Consider the following 24,308-nt stretch of genomic DNA (forward strand, 5'->3'; position numbering starts at 1 on the left):
CCTTATCCGTCCACCGCAATTCCATTGATCGTTTTCCCATAAAATTTACCCTACCAAACCATGTTCAATCCATCTGTCATGCTGCACTAGAGCCCCCATTAGATAACGCAGAAATACATTCTAGTCGGTCCCTTCGACCTTGATAATCCCATCATTTTCAGAGAAGTTCCTAATCTACTGTTTTCAATACTCGAATTCATCCTGCTCCTCCTCCTCAAAATATTCGGCGTCGGTACCAGTTAGTGCGATCAAAGCACCATTCATTTGTTGACGATGTACTTCCAACGTCGGGTTTGGGGTATCCAGAATCACCACCTCTATCATCTTCTCAATCTGGACCCAGTGACATTTCGAGTGGTCGAAGAGTAAACTATGGCTGGGAAGCACATTCACCCGAATGGTTACCAAGTTCTCTCGTAATTCGTTTATGCTAATGCTGATTTCAGAGGCTATCTTTACCGGGTAGAGGTCGAAATTGCTCATTGCCTTGGAAAGCGAACCATGAGCAAGATTATCGCACATTGCCTCGCCATGCTTGCAAAGGATTGAGTCGCCCTTCAAAAGTTCGCCAATGTAGCCATACCAGATATCTAGCAGTCGTTGAATGGTGTATAAACGAACTTGGAGAATGCTTTCTATAGAGATATTAGTATCAAATTGGCAAGGGCAATGTATCAATCTATGACAGAAACTCACCAATAATGCCATCCGGGAATGATCCTTTGAGCGGTGATCCTGTGGCAGTCACTGGTGTCCCTAAACAGCTAATACTGATTTCCATTACCAATTTTTCGGCAAGATCTTCGAAAACTTGTCTTCGGCCAAATACCCAGGCGATGAAAAGCCAGTTTTCCATTCCATCCCGATAAGCTTGAAATTCTTGACCTGCAAGCCAACCTTTGTGAAAAATCTCCACTCGAGAAAGACAATCGTATTTGTGAATCAGTTCAGCCATATTCAAGAGGTCCTTGTATTCGAGTTCTCTCCGTGCTACAGCGCGAGTGTTTAGGTGAGCAATATTGAGAAGGATTTGAAGGGCGACATGATTGTCGGCAGTGAAGTCGAGGCAGCCACCTTCGTGGTGATTAACTGCGTCGTCCAATTGGAATAACTCGTTTCCTACTCGTAAATTTCTCTGTGTTTTAGAGTAATTATCTGATATGTTCTGAACAAGCTGTCTCCAGACTGGACTGAACAGAGACATGACTTGAGAACAGACTCTTCCGTGGATAACTGTCCCATTGGGACCGGTCACTCGGATACTCATGTTGGATTCGGGAAACGTGAAATCTTCGGATGTTGAGAGAGAGAAAGGCGATGGCTTGGTTTGCTTCAATGGAGTACCGGTACTCTTCTTGGTTCTTGAGTTTTCTGCGACCTTCATAGCAGGTTGTCGCATTTCTTGGAGAAACTCATTCGACTCTGAATTTGTGACTCGATTCAAAAGCTCCTCAGATTGTAGTTCGTCGTCAGTTACATACGAGGCAAGAGTGTCAAAGGACGAGCTCATGTTGATGAAGGGGGCCATGTGAATTTTTGTACTTGGTTGAAGCGTCCAGTACTGTGTTGATCACATCCGAGTAACAACAGTAATTCTAGAAGTGTTGTTAATTGCTTTGCAACGAGTGTAAATCTGTCGGTATGATATGCAAAACATGGGCAAGTGTTTCGCAGACAATATAGAAGACAAAACTGAAAAGAAGAAGTGAGCGCTTTTATGTTGGCACATGTCAAGGCTGAACCCCAATGCCACAGTTTCACCTTAGAATCACCAACCACCCATGTGGGTGAACGTTCAGTGTTCACTGAACAAGATAAGTTTACTACCGCACCCCACACCATATGGACTTTATATGTTATAAGTCTACTCAAAGAGATTCAATTATTCCAGGGAATTAGTGTTTCCTCACCATCCTTGGACTCAATGAACAGCGTCAGCTAGTGGTTGTGAGACGGTACTTAGTCGAGCAAGTTGGCGTAGTTTCACAATTGTTTAATTATTTAATTAAGCAGCACCAAATGGAATTTCATTCAGATTCAATTCATCTAGAAGAGCAGCTTACTAACCTTAGCTGTCTGATAATAAATTCACGTGCCCCTTCCTTCCCAATTTCTTTACTTTTCGTCCAGGGTAAACTGAGCTGATGGAATAGATTCCATTCCACTCGAGCATTGTAGCACTCAGCTTCTTGAATGGGAGGTCAGCGCGGTTGTCTAAAGTTGGATGTCTCAGATACTAACCATAAGAAAGAACTATCAGAGCTCAACAATCATCCTTTGCGCTTCAATCCCTGCACCCCAGACACCCACACTCCTGGAGCCCAAGATCTTCTAGGAAAATACTCCTCAGTTGCTGGACTTTCCGATTTGATAACAATAGGTGTCTCTACTCTTTCTCCAAGCGGTTCTCTCTGGCACGCCACTTCACAATCTTGTTGACTGCTGCCGAATAAACCACTTTCATCCCTGGAGGCTACTCTTCTGCCATCTGCCGCAGTCAAAGAAGCGGCCGAAATCGTAAACTGGAAGGGGGGCGGTGGCACATCACTTGTCAAGTTCATTTTTCGAGGTAAGGCGCTGACTAGCTGTTGTGGTCTGAACGAGATAGATGGTGATGGTGAAAGTGTTGTGCGAAACTCGGAATGGTGTGAACCGTTGCTATCTCCAGCGCTCGGAGCAAATTCAAAAGGAACGATGCGGATTGTGGGATCATTACATTTCCCATCATCCACCTCTTGTTTTCTTGGTACTTCTTTTCCTGTCGAAGTCTCGAAACAAGGTAATGCAGTCTTTTTACATGGCCTTCCTCGTTTTCTAGCAATCATATTCTTCGTGTTTCGTGGACAGAAAGACGTTCCGCGAGTACCTAATAGAGTTCCGTCTTCGAGTTGGCGCTTCAGTCGGGTGTATCTCATGCGTGCTGCTGGAGATTTGATGTTGGCGGCCTCAGCTACTGCTTGAAAATCGATCTGGAAGTCATCAGTTTGAGACTCCACAACACAAGAGCTCTGCAAAGTAGACTCACCAATTTCATGTCTGAGTTCTGCAAGCAGGTATAGAGAAACCACAAGTTCTCGTCTAGTTGTATCTTTGACGGCATTTTCTATCCCTAAGAAGCAGTCTAGAACAACCTAGATTAAGCGGAGGCTCAGGTAGGTGGTAAGAAAAGAGATGGTAATTCAATGCGAAAGATTATTGAAGCCAGCTGTGTCTTTCTGCAAGATTGAAGACAACTTTTTATAGCCACGCGTTGGAGTTCCATAGCATGTATATAAGACCAAATTGGACATTCTGGTAGGTGCAGTAGATGATGGTGAAAGTGAAACACAAATGGTACAGCGGACAACAAAGAAATCTTTTATCCATAGCGAGGAGAAACGAAAGAACCCAGTATATCTTCTTTATACCATTGCAGTATAATGCAGGCTGAGCTAAGACGCAAATTACGGCTTCATACTTCCTGCAGTATCAATCATTGATTCAAACATGATGGCTAAATGTTTTACAAACACTCTAGACCCACAGTTGCAGGAGGGCAGCCTGTACCATCCAAGTAAACGCCAGAACACCTATGCCATGCGCCTCCTTTTTCCATAACGACATCATGCGTCTTTCCGTTTTCATAAACGTCCCAGTTTGACATCAGCTGTCTCTTTCAGTGCAGCAACAAGGACACGGTGAGCTCCTAATGCAGCTTGCACCGCATTGTCAGCAAGTTGCTCGTAAGACGAGGTCCGTGTTGCACTTTCGGTTTGGTTTTCATGCCCAATGTCCCCTTTGACCCACAGGTCTGTGATTTCGTCTCGTGCCGGTAGATATCCCACAACACAAGCAGCCACAATTTCCTTGTGCTCTGAAGGGACAGGATCCAAAACCAAAACTGGTGTAGATGAAATACCCTCACTGCCTGAGTCCTTTACCACGGCGGCCACTCCTCCCGCGACAACATCGACACAGTCAATGCCCGCATCTGCGATCGCTGCCGAGGCAACAGTTATACACCCACTTAGAACACTCATCATACCCCAATCCGCCGCTGATGTATTGGATCCTCCAATATCATCTCCCCACCACTGGTCTTCCTCGCCCTCCAGAATAGTTATGATAACCTCCACACCACTCTTTGGCCAACGATCGCCAATAATCACCCCGCGCAACGCCGTCTCAAGATGTACCCCTAGGTCCCGTTCGCTTGAATCTCGTAAGTAACCTTTTCTTTTTCGTGTTGCAAACGGCGCGTACTTGACATGTGTCGTTAAAATTATGTGAGGCGAAAATGGTGCAGATTTTGGTAGAGGTCTAGGGCCGTGGACTGTACAGGTGAGTTTCAAGCCAGAAGTCGATAATGATGCTAATCCTGGGGTGGTAGATTTGGGATTTTTCGAAGCTTCAAGCTCAAGGTAAGCAGACCCTGACGCTGATGGAGTGACACCAGTCTTCAAAACTTGCAAGGAGTTAGTATAATGCGAGAAATCCTTAGGAAATTAGCTTGACTAACATAATTTCCTTAATGCGTTGTTTGGTCTGACCCGCGTAGGCCGTTCTGGTAACTCTTTTGGATCTTTTGCAAGATATTTGGTGTACACTGGTGCGCTTGTCCCACCTGGCGGCCCATTGATTCTCCTCCTGTCTGCCATTGCTTGCGTATGTGAGCGCAATGGATGTTGAGGACCACCGATATCATCAAGGTTGGCAAAATTTGGAGCTCAGGCTCTCAGGAATTGATGGTGGGGCAGACCGCTAGCGCTTGGTCCAAGCTTCCGACCGCTTTCACCCTCTAAATTTTCTCGACCTCAAAATGTTTCGCACAAACTCAACAACAATCGACAACGACGGACGTCAAGGTGACCAACGGAGCGTAGCGTCCTAGAGACCAGATGGAGATCGCAGATCGCGTCTGACCTCCGTGTAGACATCACGGATGGTGCTGAAGTCATGGTTTGTTTGCTGTACAATCGCATGCTCACCACTAACAAGAAAATGGTAAGCTCAAGCATTCTCCCCTCCCCATGTCCTATTCTGCTCCTGATGATATATTTTACCCAACGTTCTTCGGTGATCTCCTGATCCAATGAACAACATGCATCACCATCTGAAGCATCCAAAGCACACTCATCATCTGCATGAAGTCTGTATAGTGCTGAGACTAACGTCGAGCAGAGACAGCGGCCCCAGAATCCGACCGTACCCAGAACATGACCATGCATCTGTACCTGTGGTATTTCTCAAAGGATTCGGAATGTCGTTAGCAGTATCGTAGGGATCTGGAGAATTGCAATAGAACGACGGGAAATTGCCGGTATGTTGCTCCTTATTTCTTTTCGAACCTACTACAATTTCATGATGAAAAAACATTAATCAGTTCTGCTTCTGAACTCCTTGATGACAACCAATATACCAAAACTTTTCTGAACCTTGCAATCAGACTCTTCAAATTCATGTTCCAAGTATTTATTGGACTATAAAGCTGACGAGATCTTGCAGAAACCATTACATGAACCTCAATGTAAGCATCTTTGTCTCCCATTCTTTCGCTGCGTTTCCGCCATGATGACAACAGCTTATCCATTCCACTATCGCGTCCCGGCCGAGCAACCCTCCCGCACCGGACTGGTCATTCATTTGAACGGGATGATAGGTTGTGGAGTGCGTAGCTTCAGTGTCTTTCTCTTCCTTGTTGCGTCTTGTAACCTTGAGGATCGAGACCGGTTGGGGTGCTTGAGTAAACTGGCTTTTCTGAGCAAACAACAAGTGTCATGCAATTAGCAATTACTAGACTGCATAGATTCTTGGTACTGACTTTGCAGCAGGAGGTGTTTACACTCGCCAATCTAGACTGCTCTAGACTCACAGGTAAGCTAAGCTGGCGGTGATGATGGATTCAAGAAAGCCGGAGGTATTTCCGTTGCTTTTCTTATGTACACATAGATTTTTATATGGAGTAGGTAGTGGAAATATTAAAATCAATAAGCTGTTCGCGCCGTCTAGCGCCGTTTGGTGTTTGCAATACATTGTAACAGCATACCTTTAAATGCCAGATACTAGAAACAATAATTATCTTGCTGGGTAATCTCTTCTTGTCCGTTCTACGAGTGATCAATATATGGTAACTTTATCGTTTGCCCAGACTTAACACGTGCGAGGCGCTTGTTTCATTTAGGCGAGCGACCGCCGCTAAAATGTTTTGGTGCTGAATGTTCTCCGTAGACCAGAATAAACACTAAGGAGGGCTGCGTGTCCAATTCCATTGCTCGACTACCGTCAATAGATTCGGCTTCGTCTTGCAAATAGTCTATTAATCTTTGGCAGGCCGTTTATTCGTCACATCGACTTATCAATGCAAATCTTTTTTAGCGTGTACAATTGATGAGAGGTGGTATCCTCCAGGGGTTAATACGAGTGTCAGCTTGGGCTGGAACAAAAAATCGTCTCGAACCGCCAGACTGGCATTTTCACCGTCCTCACCAGTCCAGAGTCGTGTGACGGCAACGTCGATAATTCATAATGTTGCCGCGGCATACTGCGAAATCGGATTCATACTCGAACGGATATCCGCGAGCCAAGGAGAAGAACACATATTCCATATCTCCACACAGGTACGACGAGGACCGGTGGGGACCCCTTTTGATAGCAGTGGTAGCCCAATTGAAGAGTTGGGCATGTTGAGCATTGCTAACATATGCCGCATACAGGTTTCAACCTAGAGCTTCACCTCCAGCGCTTCGCAGAAGACGACAACTTTTAATACGATTAGGCCTTCTAGTAGGCATCGGCTTATTTGCATTCTTCGTCTGGCCAGGTGCCTCCGTAGTACCACTACTTTCGCTAGGTTTCCTATCATCGGGGGAAGATTTCCAGTTGGAGACTGTCAGATATTATGATCTGTCCACCGTACAAGGGACAGCGAGGGGGTGGGAGCGTGAGGAACGAATCCTGCTATGCGCACCACTTCGAGACGCCGAAAGCCATTTGCGGATGTTCTTTGCGCATCTACACAACTTCACCTATCCACACCATCTGATCGATTTGGCTTTTCTAGTATCAGACTCTAAGGACAGAACGCTCGGTCTGCTGTCTGAGCTCCTGGAGGATCTGCAAGCTGATGAGGACCCAAAGATGCCATACGGAGAGATTTCTATCATTGAGAAGGATTTCGGACAAAAGGTCAACCAAGACGTCGAAAGTCGCCATGGTTTCGCTGCTCAAGCAAGCAGAAGAAAATTGATGGCACAGGCCAGAAATTGGCTTCTGAGCGCGGCTCTACGCCCTTACCATAGTTGGGTGTATTGGAGGGATGTGGATGTGGAAACTGCGCCGTTCACTATTCTTGAGGATCTTATGCGTCACAACAAAGATGTTATCGTTCCCAGTATGTCAACTGTTCTGAAATCCTCAACTACAACCTCTAACCTACACAGATGTTTGGCGTCCTCTTCCTGATTGGCTTGGCGGCGAACAGCCTTACGACTTGAATTCATGGCAAGAATCCGAAACGGCTTTGGCACTAGCTGATACCCTTGATGAAGATGCCGTCATTGTGGAAGGTTACGCAGAGTATGCAACTTGGAGACCTCATCTTGCTTATTTACGCGATCCCTACGGTGACCCTGATATGGAAATGGATATTGATGGGGTTGGAGGTGTTAGTATCTTAGCCAAGGCGAAAGTGTTCCGGTCTGGCGTCCATTTTCCAGCATTTAGCTTCGAGAAGCATGCAGAGACAGAAGGATTTGGAAAGGTCAGATCTCTTTGTCTATTAAATTCTTGTAAGACTAACAGCAAGCAGATGGCGAAGCGTATGCAATTTTCTGTTGTTGGTCTACCACATTACACTATATGGCATCTTTATGAGCCTAGTGTAGATGACATTCGCCATATGGAGGTCAGTAGGCTCGTGATCATTTTTTTCAGCACACTCTAACGTCAAGACAGGAAATGGAAGAAGAACGAAAGGCGCGGGAGAAGGAAGAGCAAGACAAAGCCGACCGAATGAAGAAAATTAAAGACCAATTTGCAGACCCTAACAGTCAATGGGAGAAAGATAAGACTGATATCCAGAACGAAGCTCTGAGAGAAAAGAAGGAAAAAGAAAAAGCAGAAGCTCAAAATGTTGTGGAAACACAAGTTCCAGCCGACTCAAAACCCGAAACAAAGGCTGAAGCAAAGGCTGACTCCAAGGTGGAATCAAAAGCTGACGCTGTGAAAGCACAATGAGCATCATAAGGGTCAGCTACTTTCGCTCTTCAAAGGGGGACAAGATTCAAAGTCAATAGGCGCTCCTACTTCTTGTAAACACTTAAGGAAGTGTTGCCATTATGAGAGGCGCTTCGGCCGAGCCAAGATGTCTTGGGAACGAAGGTCACACTAGAAACGTCGTGGGATAATAGACTTGCGGCGCGGGAGTTTTTGGGAACTTCCTTGAAGGATATGGCGTTTAGTTGGGATCGTAGAGGCTGAGGTATTATCTGGTTGATCTCAGTCTCTTGGTCATTTGAGCTGCTGTTGTTTGGAGCTCGTTGTAACGATATCAACATGGATTCTTTGTAAATTTATAGAAGCGATCCCTTACCATATCCCTACAAGGGGACATATATAAACCCAGATTTCATAATGAGACTTGTTGCCAATTCCATACCGCGATATGTGCAATAGTTAGCTAGGTAGGTTCTTAGGGAATTACCTAGCTTATGACATCGGAGGACCTAGGATACGCACGTGCCTCCGTCACCAGCGGACAGATTGTTTCCGAGGGTTTGGACATCTTTGTACAGAATACCGTTTATTGTCACCAAACCCTCACTATCTCCTCTTTCCTAGAGAACGACCATACTACAATAGTGTCGTGATTCATACTTGCCGAGAGCTTGCATAATCTGAATTCAGAGCGCCACTGCAAAGCATAGTTTTATGCCCTTTAATGTACGAACTGCACCATGAGCAATGGCGCCCCAATCGACTCCTTAGTCCTCGAGACAAAAACCCACGAAACTTCCACCAACGAACCTAATACGTCTACATCCCATCCTTCACGCGAATACGACTCGAGGTTCTCTCAGACGAACGGATTTAACATGAAAAATTCAAGGAGGGGGCAAGTCTCTGTGGCAGTGGATCCAGTCGCATTGATCACTACAGAATGTATCACAGTAACATCTGCGATGCGAAAGCATGCAAGGTGGGCGCATTCTTCTGTTTCTGCAATTCTGGGCGGAAGCTCGACACCTATGTCTCCAAGCTTCCAATCAAGGCCGACCACACCCCGCGACGATAACGTAGGCAAGAGAGTGACAAGGCCCGGGACTTCTAATGGCTTCGTGGATATGGCAGACGAAGGAGGCCTGGCCAACCGATGGGGCCTTCGAGGGAAGAAGGGCAAGAGTATGCAAGATAATCCTTTGATGGCGGGATTCGGACGATTGAGGCGCGAATTGACAGGATGTAAAGGTAGAGGCACCATGGGTTGTTGCTCTTCCCAATTGTACTAACCTCCTATAGATATACACCAATTCGATACGCCGTCACTATTGCACCCCTTCCTTCAAGTAATTCAAGCATCTGCTACTTCCGCGCCTATTACCTCTCTTGCACTTGTCGCCATCACGAAATTCTTCTCCTACAATTTAATAAGTCCCGAGTCTCCACGACTTTCAATAGCTATGCAATCACTATCTGCCGCCATAACGCATTGCCGATTCGAAGCCAGTGATTCTGCTGCCGATGAAATTGTACTTTTGCGGATACTGAAGCTTATGGAGGGTATGCTATCAGGTCCAGGAGGTGACCTTCTTAGTGACGAGAGTGTTTGTGAGATGATGGAAACAGGCCTCAGTATGTGTTGCCAGTCAAGGCTTTCTGAACTTTTGCGACGCTCGGCGGAAATGTCGATGGCGAAGATGTGCCAGGTCATCTTCGAACGGCTAAAGCATCTGGAAATTGAAGCTGGCGATGAAATGGACGCCTTGGATGAGAAGACCAAAGAAGATATGGATACTGTAAAGATGGACCCTTCTGCGAATAAGAACGATGCTGTGAAGTCCTCCTTGGCTGCCCCTCCAAGCGAGACTCGACCGTCAACGAGCTTTGAGAAAACGAGAGGTGCTCTGGCAGGAACTAGTTCTTTGGATCTGGGTTTAGCGCCTGCTTCCGAAGCTTCTGATGATACCCCAGTAAAACCATATTCCCTACCGTCAATCCGGGAATTGTTTAGAGTCTTGGTGGATTTACTGGACCCGCATGACCGACAGCATGCAGACACTATGAGGGTTATGGCTCTACGTATCATCGATGTAGCTTTGGAAGTAGCTGGCCCTTCGATAGCAAAACACCCAAGCCTTGCCAATCTAGCGGAGGATCGCTTGTGTCGGTATTTGTTCCAACTCGTACGATCCGACAACATGGCGATTCTCAATGAGTCACTGATAGTCACTGGAACTCTTTTGGCCACTTGTCGTGGTGTCTTAAAATTGCAACAAGAGCTCTTCCTCTCATACCTTGTTGCTTGTTTACATCCCCGTGTCGAGATTCCCCGAGAACCTGGCATAGATCCTTCCCTATATGTTGGAATTCCACAGACCCCTAAACTGGTGAAGCCTCCGCCATCACAGGCAAGTAGTGGAAGGTCAACCCCAGTTCCTGTCAAAGACAGACAAAAGCTTGGCATGGAGGGCGGCTCTCGAAAGCCAGATGCTAGGGAAGCTATGGTGGAGAGTGTCGGGGCTCTTGCTCGGATACCTAGCTTCATGGTTGAGTTGCATGTCAATTACGATTGTGCAACCGATAGGAGCGATCTTTGCGAAGACATGGTCGGGCTGTTATCAAGAAATGCTATCCCAGACTCTGCCACCTGGAGTACAACCAGTGTGCCGCCATTATGTCTAGATGCCCTCCTCGGTTACATTCAGTTCATAGCTGAAAGACTCGACGATGAGCCAAAATACACGGGTTACCCGGGCGTGGAGCACCTACGCGAACAAAAGCGGAGGAAAAAGATAATCATTCAAGGAGCATCGAAGTTCAATGAAAATCCAAAAGATGGATTGGCATACCTCAGTGCTCATGGGATCATCGAAGATTCGAAAGATGCCAAATCGGTCGCGAAATTCTTGAGAGGAACCGCCAGGATAAATAAAAAACAGTTTGGAGAATACATCTCGAAGAAAGGCAATGAGCCAGTCCTCGAAGCTTTGATGCGGGAGTTCAGATTTAATGGGAAACGAATCGATGAAGCTCTTCGCGAATTACTGGAGTCATTCCGCTTGCCCGGAGAGTCTGCGTTGATTGAACGAATCATCACAGTGTTCTCGCAGCAATACTTTGAAGAGGCAAAGCCGGAAGGTGTTGCCAATGGGGATGCAATCTTCGTCCTCACGTATGCTGTCATCATGCTGAATACGGATCAGCACAATCCTAATGTGCTCGACAAAAATCGAATGAAATATGAAAATTTTGCTAGGAACCTAGGGGGAGTAAACAACGAAGCAGACTTTGACGAAAAATACTTGCGGGACATATATGAATCGATTAGGTCGAATGAGATTATCTTACCTGACGAGCATGAGAACAAACATGCGTTTGACTATGCTTGGAGAGAGCTCTTACTAAAGACAGAATCGGCGGGCGAGCTTGTTCTGTGCGATACAAATATTTTTGATGCTGATATGTTTGCAGCAACTTGGAAACCCGTTGTCGCAACCTTGTCATATGTCTTCATGTCTGCAAGTGATGACGCAGTCTTCTCGAGGGTGATTGCGGGTTTTGACCAGGTAGCACGAATTGCTGGAAGGTACGGGCTAACGCAAGCCGTGGACAGAGTCGTTTATTGTCTCAGCTACATTACCTCGCTGGCAACTGGTAGCCCATCCAATCTTGCTCTTAACACGGAGGTCCAAGTTGGAGAGAATAGCGTCATGGTCAGTGAGCTAGCTGTTAAATTTGGTCGTGACTTCAAGGCTCAATTGGCCACTGTTGTTTTATTTCGCATCGTGGCCGGAAGTGAGACTGTTATGAACAACAGCTGGAAGCAGGTTAGTACGCCGTTTCACCTCGAGATCAGACTACTGACAACCTTCAGATTGTGCAAATCTGGTTAAATCTTTTTGTTAATTCGTTGATACCCCCTTTTTTCGCGCCAAATCGTCTCGAAATATCGCCTATACCGTTACAAAACCCGTCACAGATAGTTGATAGGGGACAGAAGCAAGCAGAGGCTGGCATATTCTCTGCGTTCACCTCGTATATCTCTAGCTATGCAGCTGATGATCCACCAGAGCCCTCGGATGAGGAACTAGAAAGTACTCTTTGCACGGTAGATTGTGTGAATGCATGCTCTATGGGGGATGTCTTCGCCAACGTTGTGTAAGTCGTCCATACACCAAATCATGTGGCAACGCTAATCTCAACAGGAACATGCCCGTGGAATCGCTGAAACCTCTGGTAAAGGCGTTGCTGGATCAATTGCCTGACGACCCTACATCAATAGTCATAAGTGTGAAGTCCGAAACCGATTCGCCTATTTCACCCAATGTACAAAAGGCTCCTATGGGGCCACCGTACGATCCTTCACACGTTTACCTCCTGGAATTCTGTACAGTATTGGCTCTGAGAGACAGCGAAACGATAACAGCGCTTGGTGCCGATGTTGCTGAGGCTCTGATGAATGTGATGCGGAACGCCTCCAGCTACCATAATATCATGGTCTCCAGGACCGTTTTCTATCTGCTCCATCTTCTACACGCTAGCTATGTAGGTTTTGCAGATTGTTTCTCTTGTTCACGCATGCTAATAATCGCAGGAACACTCGTTTATTAGAGTACCAGTTGTACTTCATACAGTATCAGCCTTTAAGAAAGACCTCCTGGAAAAATCCTCATCCTTGGTTCTTCGAGGATTAACTGAATGTTTCAAGGAACCTGGTCCCCTGAGGAACGAAATAATGACTTCTCCAGACTTCTGGGTCATTCTTCGAAACCTCGCAGGCACTTCTGAGTCCGCGAAGACCGTTTTCGAGATTCTTGAGGGTGTTGCTGTCGGATCACCGCCCACCGTCATGGCCGACAACTACGAACCCGCAGTTAAGCTGTTGAACGACTTTGCATCGGCTGGAAGCGTTGGGGCTACTGTCGAGCAAAAGAAGGACAAGAGGCCAAAAAGAGGACAACCAAAGAAAGCTCCAGAGAAGCAACCGGAAGTGGACGCCGCAGTTGCCAGGGGTGTGAAGGCGATTTCGATGATTTACTCGTTAACAACAAGGATACCAGTGCTAATGGATCAATCGCATCTCGAAAGCAAAGACGCATGGGCAGCGTACTGGTCGCCGATATTTCGAGCACTTACAACTCAGTGCACAAACCCTTGCCGAGAGGTCAGGCATCAGGCATTTTCTTCACTGCAAAGAACCCTTCTGTCGCCTGAGTTAACCTCAGGAGAACACGAGGAGTGGACGGCGATCTTCGGAGAAGTCTTATTTCCCCTGATTCAAAGACTCCTAAAGCCAGAGGTGTATTCTTCAGATCCTATCGGTATGAGCGAGACACGTGTGCAAGCGGCGACTCTGCTCTGTAGAATCTTCTTGCATTACTTGGTATTACTCTCCAAGTGGGATGGCATGTTGGATCTTTGGCTCAAGATTCTCGATATCATGGACAGATTAATGAACAGTGGGCAGGGGGATAGCCTGGTAAGGAGCACTCGTATTGCTATTTCAGATTTAATACTAACCTTTTCCACAGGAGGAGGCTGTGCCCGAAAGTCTGAAGAACATCCTGCTCGTGATGTCCAGCAGCGGATATCTTGTTCCTCCAAGTCAAGACCCCGAGCACGAAAAGTTGTGGGTAGAAACTTGGAAGCGTATTGACCGCTTTCTTCCTGATCTTAAGAAAGATCTCGACTTAGAAGCACCGAAAGAAGCCGAGAAACCGTTAGTTCCTCTGTCGCCTTCAGCGACCGAGGCAAAACCAGAAGATGTGGTAGCGTCTGTGTCATAGATAAGTGCAATCACCAGTGTATAAGAGATAGGTAAAAAAGCAAATTTGGGAATTTAGGTTTGAGATAGGGGGCTGCTGCAAGGTGCTTTGGGACTCTGGCTGCTAGGTAGAGGGACCCAAACCATTTGGTTCTTGTTTCATAGAAGGAAGCATAGCCAGAGATTGTGTGAAAATTGGTCTTTATCAAGATGAGCACACAGGACATTTGTATAGATCATGGTGGTGGTGGATAATAGACGAGCTTGGGGATACTATGAATTAAATTCTGTGCAATTTCACCCCGACGCCTCCGCTAAAGACTCTACACATCAAGGTAGCTCGTTGGAATTCAACTGTGACAGTACTCATTCCGCCATTCCAAGTCGAAAAGAAAAGTGTAGATCTCAGCTCTGCCTTCATCAACGGTCACGTTCTTCACGTACAACCTGTTTTGAACATTCAAATTCAGCGTTCGTGCAGAGGGTCCACCACATGGAGACCATCCACTTTCCGGCCACTCAGGCTGGCTCTGTGTCAAATTCCATTCAGTTAATCCATATGTTGGACCCTCAATGGTCGCCTTGAAGGCCGGTATAGGGCTGTCGACTTGTCATCTGTTAATAACCCCCACGGGAACGATGGAAGGAGAACCTTACAAGCGGGATAGTAGACTGCGAAATTTGTCGTCGCGTTGACATTTTTTGAGATGTTGATGAGGCCAGTGATCTTTGGGGCCTTGTTATAGGTTAGTAAATGGTCATGCCAGGAAAGTAAGAATGACTTACCACTATGCGGTACTGATGGGTTGTGGGATAGTCGTGCGCTATAGAGACTTGGCATATCTTTCGAAGAGCAGAAGCTGGGTATGTGGGATCGCCTGACTGTACTGAGGAAATCGTTAGTTGCTAGAACAGACATTTTCTACCTACTGTAGTATCCAACCAAAGTAATCGGCATTTCATTCTTGTAGAATGGAATGAAAGAAAACATAGCAGAAGCATACCAGCAAATCCATCAGTGGATAGAATCAGCCTATTTGTTTTTCAGTATAAATGTGTTTCTTGGTTGCGGGCAAGACGGTATAACTACTTCGTGCGATCAGGAGACAGCCGAGCTGCAATTGACCCGGCGGGACAGCCAGTTCCAGCATACGTAATAGAAGTGAGTGTGAAGTTTTCTGGGGGTGGGGTAAGAGCTGAAATGCATTTCAGGAAAATCAAAGTGTATATTAAGAAATAATGAACCATCTTGGAAAGATCAAGTATGTTGAGGACTATGGTCTTGAGCTTGAATTTGGAAAACGAAGTTTTGCTACGTTGCTTATGTATCAATGGGAAGGTTCCATCCCCAACGTAAATATAAATAGAAATACTTTTTTTAAGCAGGCAAAGTATGGCTTCGGATCTATATGCGAAGTAATTACATATAACCAAATCTCGAATTGGTAGTGGTTCACAGGCAATGCGTCTTGGCAATATCAAACACAACTTAGCATAAACAGGAAGTCCCTGTCGCTCACCGTGAGGATATTTGCTCTGTAGGCAGCAGCGACTTAAGAGGTTGTGACATGAAAGCAGAAACCTTGAGATACTTGAACAGATGTACTGAGGACAATCATACGAGAGAAAGCATGTAGTACCTAAGGTAGGTAGTCGCAGTCCTCGAGGCGAGGGAGTGGAGGGAGAAATAGCGGGGCCAATCACAGCCAATGAGAGCCTCAACACTCGCGACCCTCAATTTCTACAAACAACCCCGAGGCTGAAGCTTTAAAGCTGCCTTGTAAATTCATACACAACTTCAACATGGCATCAAATCCTCCACCAAGCGCAACGTGCGTGTCATTGCACTCCGACACGTACATTGCACTGGCTAATATATGCATAGGGTATACGCGCGCAATCTCGAAGAACGCATAAAAGTCGAGCAGCTCAAGGAATCACTCCGTGAACTCTTTGCGGAATATGGCACTATTATCGACATCGTCGCGAAGACGAACTTGAAAGCCAAAGGACAGGCCTTTATTGTCTTTGACAGCGTAGACAGCGCGCAAAAAGCGATTGATGAAGTGCAGGGTTTTGAGCTTTTTGGAAAAGAGATGGAACTCGCCTTTGCGAAAACGAGAAGTGATGCTACGGTCAAGAGACAGGGTGGCGAGGAGGAACTAGAGAGTCACAAGAGGAGAAGATTGGCCGAGAAAGGTACTTGCAATTATCTCGTAGATAAAGTTGCTATGCTAATCCGGTCAATAGACAAGAAAAAGGCAGCAGAACAAGCCGAATCCCAGAAGCTTCTCAAGCGTCCTGGCGCAGCCGCTCCAGAGGCAGCTCGACCCATCAAAGCTACGCGTGGTGCAGGTCTCAAATCGTCGAATCCGTCTGGTGGTGCCGTTATTCCTGACGAATACTTACCTCCTAACAAAATTCTGTTCGTCCAGAATCTACCTGATGAGTATGAGGTTAATGCTTTGACTTCCATATTCGAACGGTTTGAGGGTTTCAAGGAAGTGCGTTTGGTTCCGGGACGGACGGGTATTGCATTCGTTGAGTATGAGAGCGAGGTAGGAGCTATCAGTGCCAAGGAGAATACCGCGGGGATGCCACTAGGCGCTGGGAGCCAAATCATTAAGGTTACTTACCAGAGACAGTAAGGTATGTGTATGCTCATGGCAGTTCATTAAATAGTGGCCATTGAGTAGGATGAACGATTTAAAGACTTCATCAAGCTATAGGACAATTGGGCATACCGAGCGCTACAACAAAAAGTTATATGAATCCATACCCTTGAGCGATGTCGCCTTTTCCCTGAAATGTGATCGCTAATACTACATGCTATTGCTGGCTCCCTACACTCAGGATGCTCGTTACTGAAGCTGACTGTGATGAGACTAGAAAATCACATCTGCGTCTTCATCGTCACCAAGTATATCACCACCGCCACCAGTTTCCTCATTCTCTTTATCCTTGTCCCGCTTCTCCGCGTCCTCGCGCTTCGCCCTCATCTCCGCATCCTGAATGGCAGTGTCTCTCTGCTTTTTGTTCTGTACCTTCTTCAGACGGAAGAATTCCTCTCTGTCTAATTCATCTAATTCGGAGTTGATGTCTGTACAAGAGTTAGTAACTCTTCAACCAGCTAGCATGAAGTCAAATATGCCCATACATTTGATTGTATTTTCTGTTCGAGGAATAATCACATGTTCACTATTTTCCGTTAATGTCTGCATTTAGTCTGAGAACTTTAAATACTGACATGGCGTTTACTATGATCGTTAGCATGTATCTTCGTAGACTCTCAATTGGGATTTGTCTTACCTCTTCTGTTTACAACCTTGATAACCTCATCCAAAATGACGAATGCAGTCTACTAAGTTAGCCAAGGTAAATAGACAACAAGTCAAGAGCCTCACCTGTAAACTTGCGAGTTCAACAAGAGTCTCGACTGCCCTAGCATAGGTTTCCCGGCATCTCTGTACCTGTTGTCCACCCTTTCCAAGACCAGTCAGGCCAAAATCATTGTTCCCCTCAGTTGTATAGCTTTCAAACGCCGGTAAGAATACACCCGACACGTTTTCTTGCTTCGTCCGTACTCTAAAACGTGCGGATTTTGCCGATTCTTGTACTTGATAACCAATGTCTCCCCCAACTGCATACGTAACTTCTGCCAGTGAGAACGCCGCAATTTGCATCACTCTGCCCATCTTGCGTTTTGCCTCGTCGATTCGTCGTGTAATTTCTGTAGCAGATTAGACTCTGGTCGGACATTATGATCTTGGTATGGAATACCTCGGAAACGCCTGTAGTCATCTGTTAGTTATGATCCTGTTCGCAGGATGGATGTACTACTTTGTCAAGGCTTCACTCTTTCTCTTTAGTAGATCATGACCTGTCTGAGCTCCCTTGAGCTTCGATTTCATGATACCCAAGGACTGACGAGTGGGGAAGACCGCCTCTCGATTCTACAGGTGTGATTAGTTGAGTATCTGCGTAAAAACAAGCTGCTCGACATACAGTAGCTCCTGACATGATGAAAGTCTACAATGACAATCGTAAGGAAGCACTGAAAACTCAGGTATACAAGGCTACTCCTATCAAGGAAATTGTAGTATGAAACGGCCGAAGAGTTGTTGTGAAGCTATTCCCGCCAGGCTTTACGATAAGCACTGAAGCTCCCAAAGCAATCACCATGGAGCTCCCACTACGTCGGCCGGCAGGGGCTGGTGCTACAAATCAGCCTTGGAATTGTTGCGGCCTTGCGATTGATATAAGGCAGAAACGCTAATGGAAGCGCATGATTTTCATAATCACCCGCGACTACAGACGCGCCGTTAATCCTCCCGATACCCTTTTACGTGCATTTCAGCGAAACGGCCACGAATTGTTCGCACGACTTCGAAGCAGGCAGGAAATGCCTGGTGAGCTTCTGCCCGCAATGGCAGCTCCGGTTGTCTCGAAGAGCTCGAAAGCGAAGCTGTCACGGGGAAAGCCGGACTTGTATTTAATTGTAAGCAGCAGACATATAGTAGATACCATAGAGCTAACATATTACAGTCCGAAGAAGACACGATTTACGAGCAGGATATCCTTCGCGATCCAGGGACTGTGAAGCCGTGGCTGGCATACATAGATTTCAAGTTACGACATGGTAGTCTTCATGAGCAGGCTTATGTTCTCGAGCGAGCTTGTCGACAGCTACCCCGTTCTTATAAGCTATGGAAAATGGTAGGTTCTATATTTGGAGTTCGGAGCTCTAGCTCTTCCTTGCTAACATGGTATGCAGTATTTAACTCTCCGTATGAAGCACCTAGACAAGCTCAATCCCGCGATATTCGCATCCGAATACGCCAAGGTCAATTCCCTCTTCGAAAGAGCTCTCATCCTTCTGAACAAGATGCCGCGGATCTGGGAAATGTATCTGTCATTTCTACTCCTTCAGCCAATTGTTACCCTTACGCGACGCACGTTCGATCGAGCCCTCCGCGCATTACCAATTACTCAACACAACCGAATCTGGGCGTTGTACAGACCTTTTGCGAACTCTGCTTCTGGTGAGACGGCGCTCAAAATATGGAGGAGGTACATGCAGATCCATCCGGAGGACGCAGAAGATTTCATCGAGTTGTTAATTGAGAACGAGCGGTACACCGAAGCTGTAAAGAAATACATGGAAATATTGAATAATCCTAAGTTTCGAAGCAAGAATGGAAAAGGCCACTATCAGCTCTGGAGCGAAATGGTTGATCTATTAGTCGAGCACGCGAAGGAAGTCGAAACAGGAGATGAGTCCGGAATCGACGTGGAAAGGATAATTCGAAGTGGTATCGAAAGGTTTGCCGATCAGAGGGGGAAGCTTTGGTCTGGACTAGCGACGTACTGGATTACACGAGGTAGCTTCGAAAGGGCACGCGACGTATTCGAGGAAGGTATCACAACTGTGATGACGGTGCGCGACTTCACCCTCATATTTGATTCCTACGTTGAGTTCGAAGAAGCAATTACTGGAGCCTTGATGGAGGAAGCTGCTGTACGATCGGAGAAGGGAATTGTAAATGAGAACGCCGACTTTGACTTGGATATCCGCATGATGAGATTCGAGCAATTGATGGACAGGCGGCCGTTCCTGATTAACGACGTCTTACTACGGCAAAACCCCAACAGTGTTTCAGAATGGAACGTCAGGGTTGGATTATGGGGCTCCAATAATCAGGAAGTAGTCAAGACTTACACAGATGCAATTGCAGCTATACAACCAAAGAAAGCCGTTGGACGGTTCCATGAATTATGGGCGAATTATGCGAAATTCTACGAGAAGGGTGGCGACCTGCGAAACGCTCGGACAATTATGGAAAAGGCAGTGAAGGTGCCCTTCAAGTCGGTTGCAGAGCTTGCTGATATGTGGCTCGAGTGGGCTGAGATGGAGCTCAGGAATGATAATTTTGAGGATGCGATGAAGATTATGGCGAAAGCCGTTCAGGCACCGAAACGATCAACTGTCGATTACTTTGACGAGACCCTCTCACCTCAGCAGCGAGTCCATAAGAGTTGGAAGCTATGGAGTTTCTATGTGGACTTGGTAGAGAGTGTCAGCACACTCGAGGAGACGAGGAAAATCTACGAAAGGATCTTCGAACTCCGGATTGCAACTCCACAAACGGTCGTCAATTATGCCAACCTTCTGGAAGAAAACCAGTATTACGAGGAATCTTTCAAGATCTATGAACGGGGCCTTGATTTGTTCAGCTATCCCGTTGCTTTTGAGCTATGGAACTTGTATCTTACAAAGGCTGTAGACCGCAAGATAGGCATTGAGCGTCTTCGTGATCTATTCGAGCAATCCGTCGAGGGATGTCCGCCCAAATTTGCCAAAGTTCTCTACCTTATGTATGGCAATTTAGAGGAAGAGCGCGGACTTGCACGCCATGCTATGCGTATCTACGAACGAGCGACTCGTGCTGTATCCGACGAGGACAGGGCCGATATGTTCAATTTCTACATCACCAAATCAGCATCCAATTTCGGGCTTCCATCCACGCGGCCTATTTACGAGCGAGCCATTGCTGCGCTTCCGGACAAAGATGCTCGTGACATGTGTCTAAAGTTCGCAGACATGGAGAAAAGACTTGGAGAAATCGATCGTGCGAGGGCTATCTACGGCCACGCCTCGCAATTCTGCGATCCTCGAACAAGCCCTGCCTTCTGGTCGAAATGGGAACAGTTCGAAGTCCAGCATGGAAACGAAGATACTTTCAAAGAAATGTTACGTATCAAGCGAAGCGTCCAGGCACAGTACAACACTGACGTCAATTTTATTGCTAGTCAGGCGCTTGCCAGGGCTAAGGAGGTCGCAGCTGGTGCTGGTGAGGACGGCGACGAGGACGGAAGCGCCGACGCGATGGCTGCTCTGGAGCGCGAGGCCAGAGCGCCTGTCGGCTTCGTGGCAGCTAGCTCGGGGCCTCAGAAAGGTAACATGGCACCACAGAGCTCTGTTATTGAGGCGAATCCGGAGGCTATTGATTTGGATGACGATTAAACTCAAGCCAAACCATGGCTGACCGACTAAACACTCTACAAAAAAAACGATGAAGGGAGATAGTGCACAAAATTCCGGCGGAGTAAGATAGTGCATAAATAGGCGTTTTCCTTGGGTTCGATTTGGAAATCGCTTCGCATATATGGGATAGGACTGGGATTTTCTTACTTTTAAGTGGAAGAAATGGCGTTCATTGGGAAGGACCTGGCATGTAAATGCCCTCAAAGTCTCGTACGATAGTTATCTCGCCTCCTTTGGGTGTAAATGTAACACTTGTTTGAAGCCTTCTCGTGCTTTCAAGCTATCAAGCTGATTCCCATTCTACACGTTCTTGGGTGGTTTGTCGAGTCGCTGTGTCTAAAACGAGCTACTTTGCTGTCCTAGAAATTGAACTCTATGGAATTGTAAGATACCTGCTTTGTTGCGAGAAGACTCCCGTCCAGATTGTTCTACTTGGATCTTCAAAATACTTCGCGACTATTGAGTAACTGTTGAGCAAGAGTTCAATATTAGCACAGCCGACTTTCAGCTATGATGTACTATAGCCCTCTCGGAAACAATGAGAACAGTCTTGCACTGTCTCGGATACGTTCGAAACATAACTCAGCCAAGTCAGTATCGATCTTATAACACCTTTCTTGATTTCCGTGTAGTTTCAACACTCCTTCACCGAAGAACTAAGGAACCAGATCACAGAGAGCATGGCTAGCGATTACGCTTTACAGTCCAAGCAGATGTAATTTGGTTGAATATTATCGCTAAATTTTTCAACCTTTCAGGCGCGACTAAAAATACATAACAAGCGCCTTGTAGAATATTTCTTCAAATCGAAGCTTTACTTCCCCTTCGATCCTTCTTCCCCCACCCTTTCTCAGCCAACTTCTCATGATACGCATGATCCCGATCATGATTCCGATCTACATGCCCATCTCTTGAATTCGGGGTTGCATAGATACTGCCTTTGCGTTGCTGAAACCTTGATGGTGGTGTCTTACTCGCATCTAGACTCTCAATGTCAAAGCACGCCTCTTTGACATCTCGCTTCTGCGTGCCCCATTCATCACCGGTCTCTCCAGAGTACCGTCTCCCAGAGGAACTCGCTGGGCTTGCTGGCGGACTCGCGCTGCTGTCCTTGGCTATGAGATGGCCTTTCGCGTCGACTGTGGGCGGGAATTCGGGTTTGCGTAGTGCGGCGAATGGGTCGGGTGCTGGACTTGAAGGTTTCCAGAATCTGGTGCTCATAGCTGGGGACGCAAATGTTAGTTCAAAAGTTGCCCTATATCTTGTCACGGAGCAGTGCCGCAAAGTTCTTCGTGATGGATTGCCAAGAGCGTACAAGTCCCCAGCCAAGAAGGAGTACATGGGAAATGTAGCAACAACTCACTGTGTTGGGTTTTTGTGGCAGCCATGATAGCGTCTCAGTATCTTCTGGTCCGATTGATATCGAGGCCTTTGATGCAATGTTCAGAATTATTGAGACCTGATACTATGATATTCAATCGTACTTGTAGTAACCGCTTGAACAAATGCACCGAAAGCTCCTCAATAAATCAACGATACTCGCTTTGATAACGATGTATATAGATGTGCGAAGTAAGACGAGTGCAGCAAATTACGTGGAAGATGTTGAACAGAAGGATCACACTCGCAGTTTGTACAATAAATATGTTGATACGTCAGGAGGAAAAAACGTACAAGTACAACACGGGATATCACAAACCCAGCGGAGATGTGCAACAGGTTTATATTTCTCAGACAAATTTCCTTTCTTTGCAACAAGGCCGGAAGTTTCGGGGTGGGCATCATTGCCAATTTTTCAAGAGGCTGTGCGTCTGGTTGTTAGCAAATTTATGAGTGGAAAGGAGATCTCTAAGATATGCCCAGCCTTGGGAATTGCTCGTCGTCAGTGGTTGAAAGCTTGATATGATACGGATAAGCGAATCACAGGGAGGGAGCTACACACTTCTTCTGAGGTGTTTTTTGCGAATTAATATAGCTCAATAGTACTCACTAGGCCGATATCTGGTGGTGTGCTATTTGATTTACACGGCATTTAGAGGTGATGTGAGTGGCGAAAAGGATGTACTGTCTGTCTATCTTCTTCATCCTGTGCGAACACGAAACAGGAGCTAATTTAGATAACCATCTACATGGGATTTGAGATCTGGTAACATGACGTCTGCGAAGAGTTTTGATACTGCAAAAGCAAGATTAGTCTCCAAGTGCTTTCTTGAGTTCTTGGCTCCTGCACTGCCGGAACAAGTGGAGAGCTTGAGCTTGAGCACAGGCCAGATGAGGTTTTGCCATCCCATTTCATATCTTCTTCAGATGCAATTTAAGTTTTGGTGTATCTCAAACCAAGATGCGTGGAAACTCAATTCGTAAGCTCTTGTCAATATACAAAACTACGACGAGCCCGACTAATAATAAGTGGATATTAAAGGTAGCTTTTGGAAGCAGTCACCGAACCGCTTCGCTAAATCTCGCTTCAGAGCACTGAACCCCTGAATCCACATCAGAACAAAACAATTGGCTTCAAGAATACAAGCAGACGTTTTTCTCCATCAAAACATCAGCGATTTCAAAACTTACCCGTCGAAATTGAGATGGAGAACTGGGACAAATAGGATACCGTCTTCCGGGATTGATACGTCAATTGTCTAAGTGATGTCTCAGACGAAAAACATTTCACACCGCGTACAACAGCGCTCTTTTCACCAACAAGTACCTCATCACAGCCTGTTATACCCCAAGTACCAGCGGTTACCAGACACCAACCGGGTTTTCGCATACTGATTGGTATAAAATGGACTCGGTGTCTGATCGTAACGTACATTAAGCATTTCTCCAAACATATTAAACACTACACCGGATTTGTCCCAGTTTTGCAAAGGTTGGAGAATACCAACAATCACTTCTCGCTTATGTTGAGGTCAAATTGGAAACAACTGCTTGCAACACGCCTCAAAATATACAGTAGTCAACTAACGAAATGCAGGAAGGTTGTTGGGATGGAGTCACGTTGTACAGGCAACGAAGTAGGTATACGGCATAGTCTTCATGACGTATTGAGACATCTTCATCACTTGTCCTACTCGGCTCTCCATAACCGTTTCGTTCTTCAATCTAGTGGTTGAGATACAAGGCAGAAGGAAGTTTCTCATCTCCTTCGATTGGCAAGGTTCGACTCGATTATCTTTTGTGGCTTTGACAATCTACTTCACCGTTGTGCTGTCTGCATGTGTGCGACTCGACAGATAGACGTATTATTCGCTTGAGCCTTGTTGGATTGGGTTCCCAACAATGTGACAATGCCAGTCACAA

General features: G+C 46.2%; 10 protein-coding genes across 10 annotated transcripts; 4 read left to right on the plus strand and 6 right to left on the minus strand.

The window, feature by feature from the left end:
* Positions 1-183: 183 nt before the first annotated feature.
* Positions 184-1,528, minus strand: GLAREA_10655 (uncharacterized protein; the record flags this gene model as incomplete). The annotated part of the gene is made up of 2 exons (XM_008079756.1): positions 184-635; positions 697-1,528. The coding sequence occupies 2 exons, from the start codon at positions 1,526-1,528 to the stop codon at positions 184-186; spliced, it is 1,284 nt and encodes a 427-aa protein (XP_008077947.1).
* Positions 1,529-2,270: 742 nt separating this feature from the next.
* GLAREA_10656 (uncharacterized protein) lies at positions 2,271-3,100 on the minus strand (the record flags this gene model as incomplete). The annotated part of the gene is made up of 2 exons (XM_008079757.1): positions 2,271-2,969; positions 3,026-3,100. The coding sequence occupies 2 exons, from the start codon at positions 3,098-3,100 to the stop codon at positions 2,271-2,273; spliced, it is 774 nt and encodes a 257-aa protein (XP_008077948.1).
* A 520-nt stretch (positions 3,101-3,620) lies between these two features.
* GLAREA_10657 (Ribosomal protein S5 2-like protein) lies at positions 3,621-4,637 on the minus strand (the record flags this gene model as incomplete). The annotated part of the gene is made up of 2 exons (XM_008079758.1): positions 3,621-4,444; positions 4,499-4,637. 2 exons carry the CDS (start codon positions 4,635-4,637, stop codon positions 3,621-3,623), a joined length of 963 nt encoding a protein of 320 aa, XP_008077949.1.
* Positions 4,638-6,504: 1,867 nt separating this feature from the next.
* GLAREA_10658 (Nucleotide-diphospho-sugar transferase) lies at positions 6,505-8,214 on the plus strand (the record flags this gene model as incomplete). Its single annotated transcript, XM_008079759.1, has 5 exons — positions 6,505-6,596; positions 6,693-7,369; positions 7,419-7,738; positions 7,787-7,882; positions 7,933-8,214. The coding sequence occupies 5 exons, from the start codon at positions 6,505-6,507 to the stop codon at positions 8,212-8,214; spliced, it is 1,467 nt and encodes a 488-aa protein (XP_008077950.1).
* Positions 8,215-8,933: 719 nt separating this feature from the next.
* GLAREA_10659 (Sec7) lies at positions 8,934-13,982 on the plus strand (the record flags this gene model as incomplete). The annotated part of the gene is made up of 6 exons (XM_008079760.1): positions 8,934-9,444; positions 9,496-12,023; positions 12,071-12,354; positions 12,402-12,741; positions 12,791-13,675; positions 13,728-13,982. 6 exons carry the CDS (start codon positions 8,934-8,936, stop codon positions 13,980-13,982), a joined length of 4,803 nt encoding a protein of 1,600 aa, XP_008077951.1.
* A 328-nt stretch (positions 13,983-14,310) lies between these two features.
* On the minus strand, positions 14,311-15,208 carry GLAREA_10660 (uncharacterized protein; the record flags this gene model as incomplete). Its single annotated transcript, XM_008079761.1, has 5 exons — positions 14,311-14,567; positions 14,618-14,696; positions 14,747-14,847; positions 14,965-14,993; positions 15,051-15,208. 5 exons carry the CDS (start codon positions 15,206-15,208, stop codon positions 14,311-14,313), a joined length of 624 nt encoding a protein of 207 aa, XP_008077952.1.
* A 555-nt stretch (positions 15,209-15,763) lies between these two features.
* GLAREA_10661 (RNA-binding, RBD) lies at positions 15,764-16,608 on the plus strand (the record flags this gene model as incomplete). Its single annotated transcript, XM_008079762.1, has 3 exons — positions 15,764-15,792; positions 15,846-16,159; positions 16,211-16,608. 3 exons carry the CDS (start codon positions 15,764-15,766, stop codon positions 16,606-16,608), a joined length of 741 nt encoding a protein of 246 aa, XP_008077953.1.
* A 237-nt stretch (positions 16,609-16,845) lies between these two features.
* GLAREA_10662 (vacuolar ATP synthase subunit D) lies at positions 16,846-17,980 on the minus strand (the record flags this gene model as incomplete). Its single annotated transcript, XM_008079763.1, has 8 exons — positions 16,846-17,060; positions 17,118-17,158; positions 17,208-17,217; positions 17,270-17,318; positions 17,365-17,690; positions 17,741-17,751; positions 17,801-17,913; positions 17,966-17,980. 8 exons carry the CDS (start codon positions 17,978-17,980, stop codon positions 16,846-16,848), a joined length of 780 nt encoding a protein of 259 aa, XP_008077954.1.
* Positions 17,981-18,386: 406 nt separating this feature from the next.
* Positions 18,387-20,984, plus strand: GLAREA_10663 (TPR-like protein; the record flags this gene model as incomplete). The annotated part of the gene is made up of 3 exons (XM_008079764.1): positions 18,387-18,458; positions 18,506-18,676; positions 18,735-20,984. 3 exons carry the CDS (start codon positions 18,387-18,389, stop codon positions 20,982-20,984), a joined length of 2,493 nt encoding a protein of 830 aa, XP_008077955.1.
* Positions 20,985-21,806: 822 nt separating this feature from the next.
* GLAREA_10664 (uncharacterized protein) lies at positions 21,807-22,393 on the minus strand (the record flags this gene model as incomplete). Its single annotated transcript, XM_008079765.1, has 2 exons — positions 21,807-22,228; positions 22,369-22,393. 2 exons carry the CDS (start codon positions 22,391-22,393, stop codon positions 21,807-21,809), a joined length of 447 nt encoding a protein of 148 aa, XP_008077956.1.
* Positions 22,394-24,308: the final 1,915 nt, after the last annotated feature.

This window comes from Glarea lozoyensis (genome assembly GCF_000409485.1).
Source record: "Glarea lozoyensis ATCC 20868 chromosome Unknown GLAREA12, whole genome shotgun sequence".
In the NCBI taxonomy this organism is placed as follows: Eukaryota; Fungi; Ascomycota; class Leotiomycetes; order Helotiales; family Helotiaceae; genus Glarea; species Glarea lozoyensis.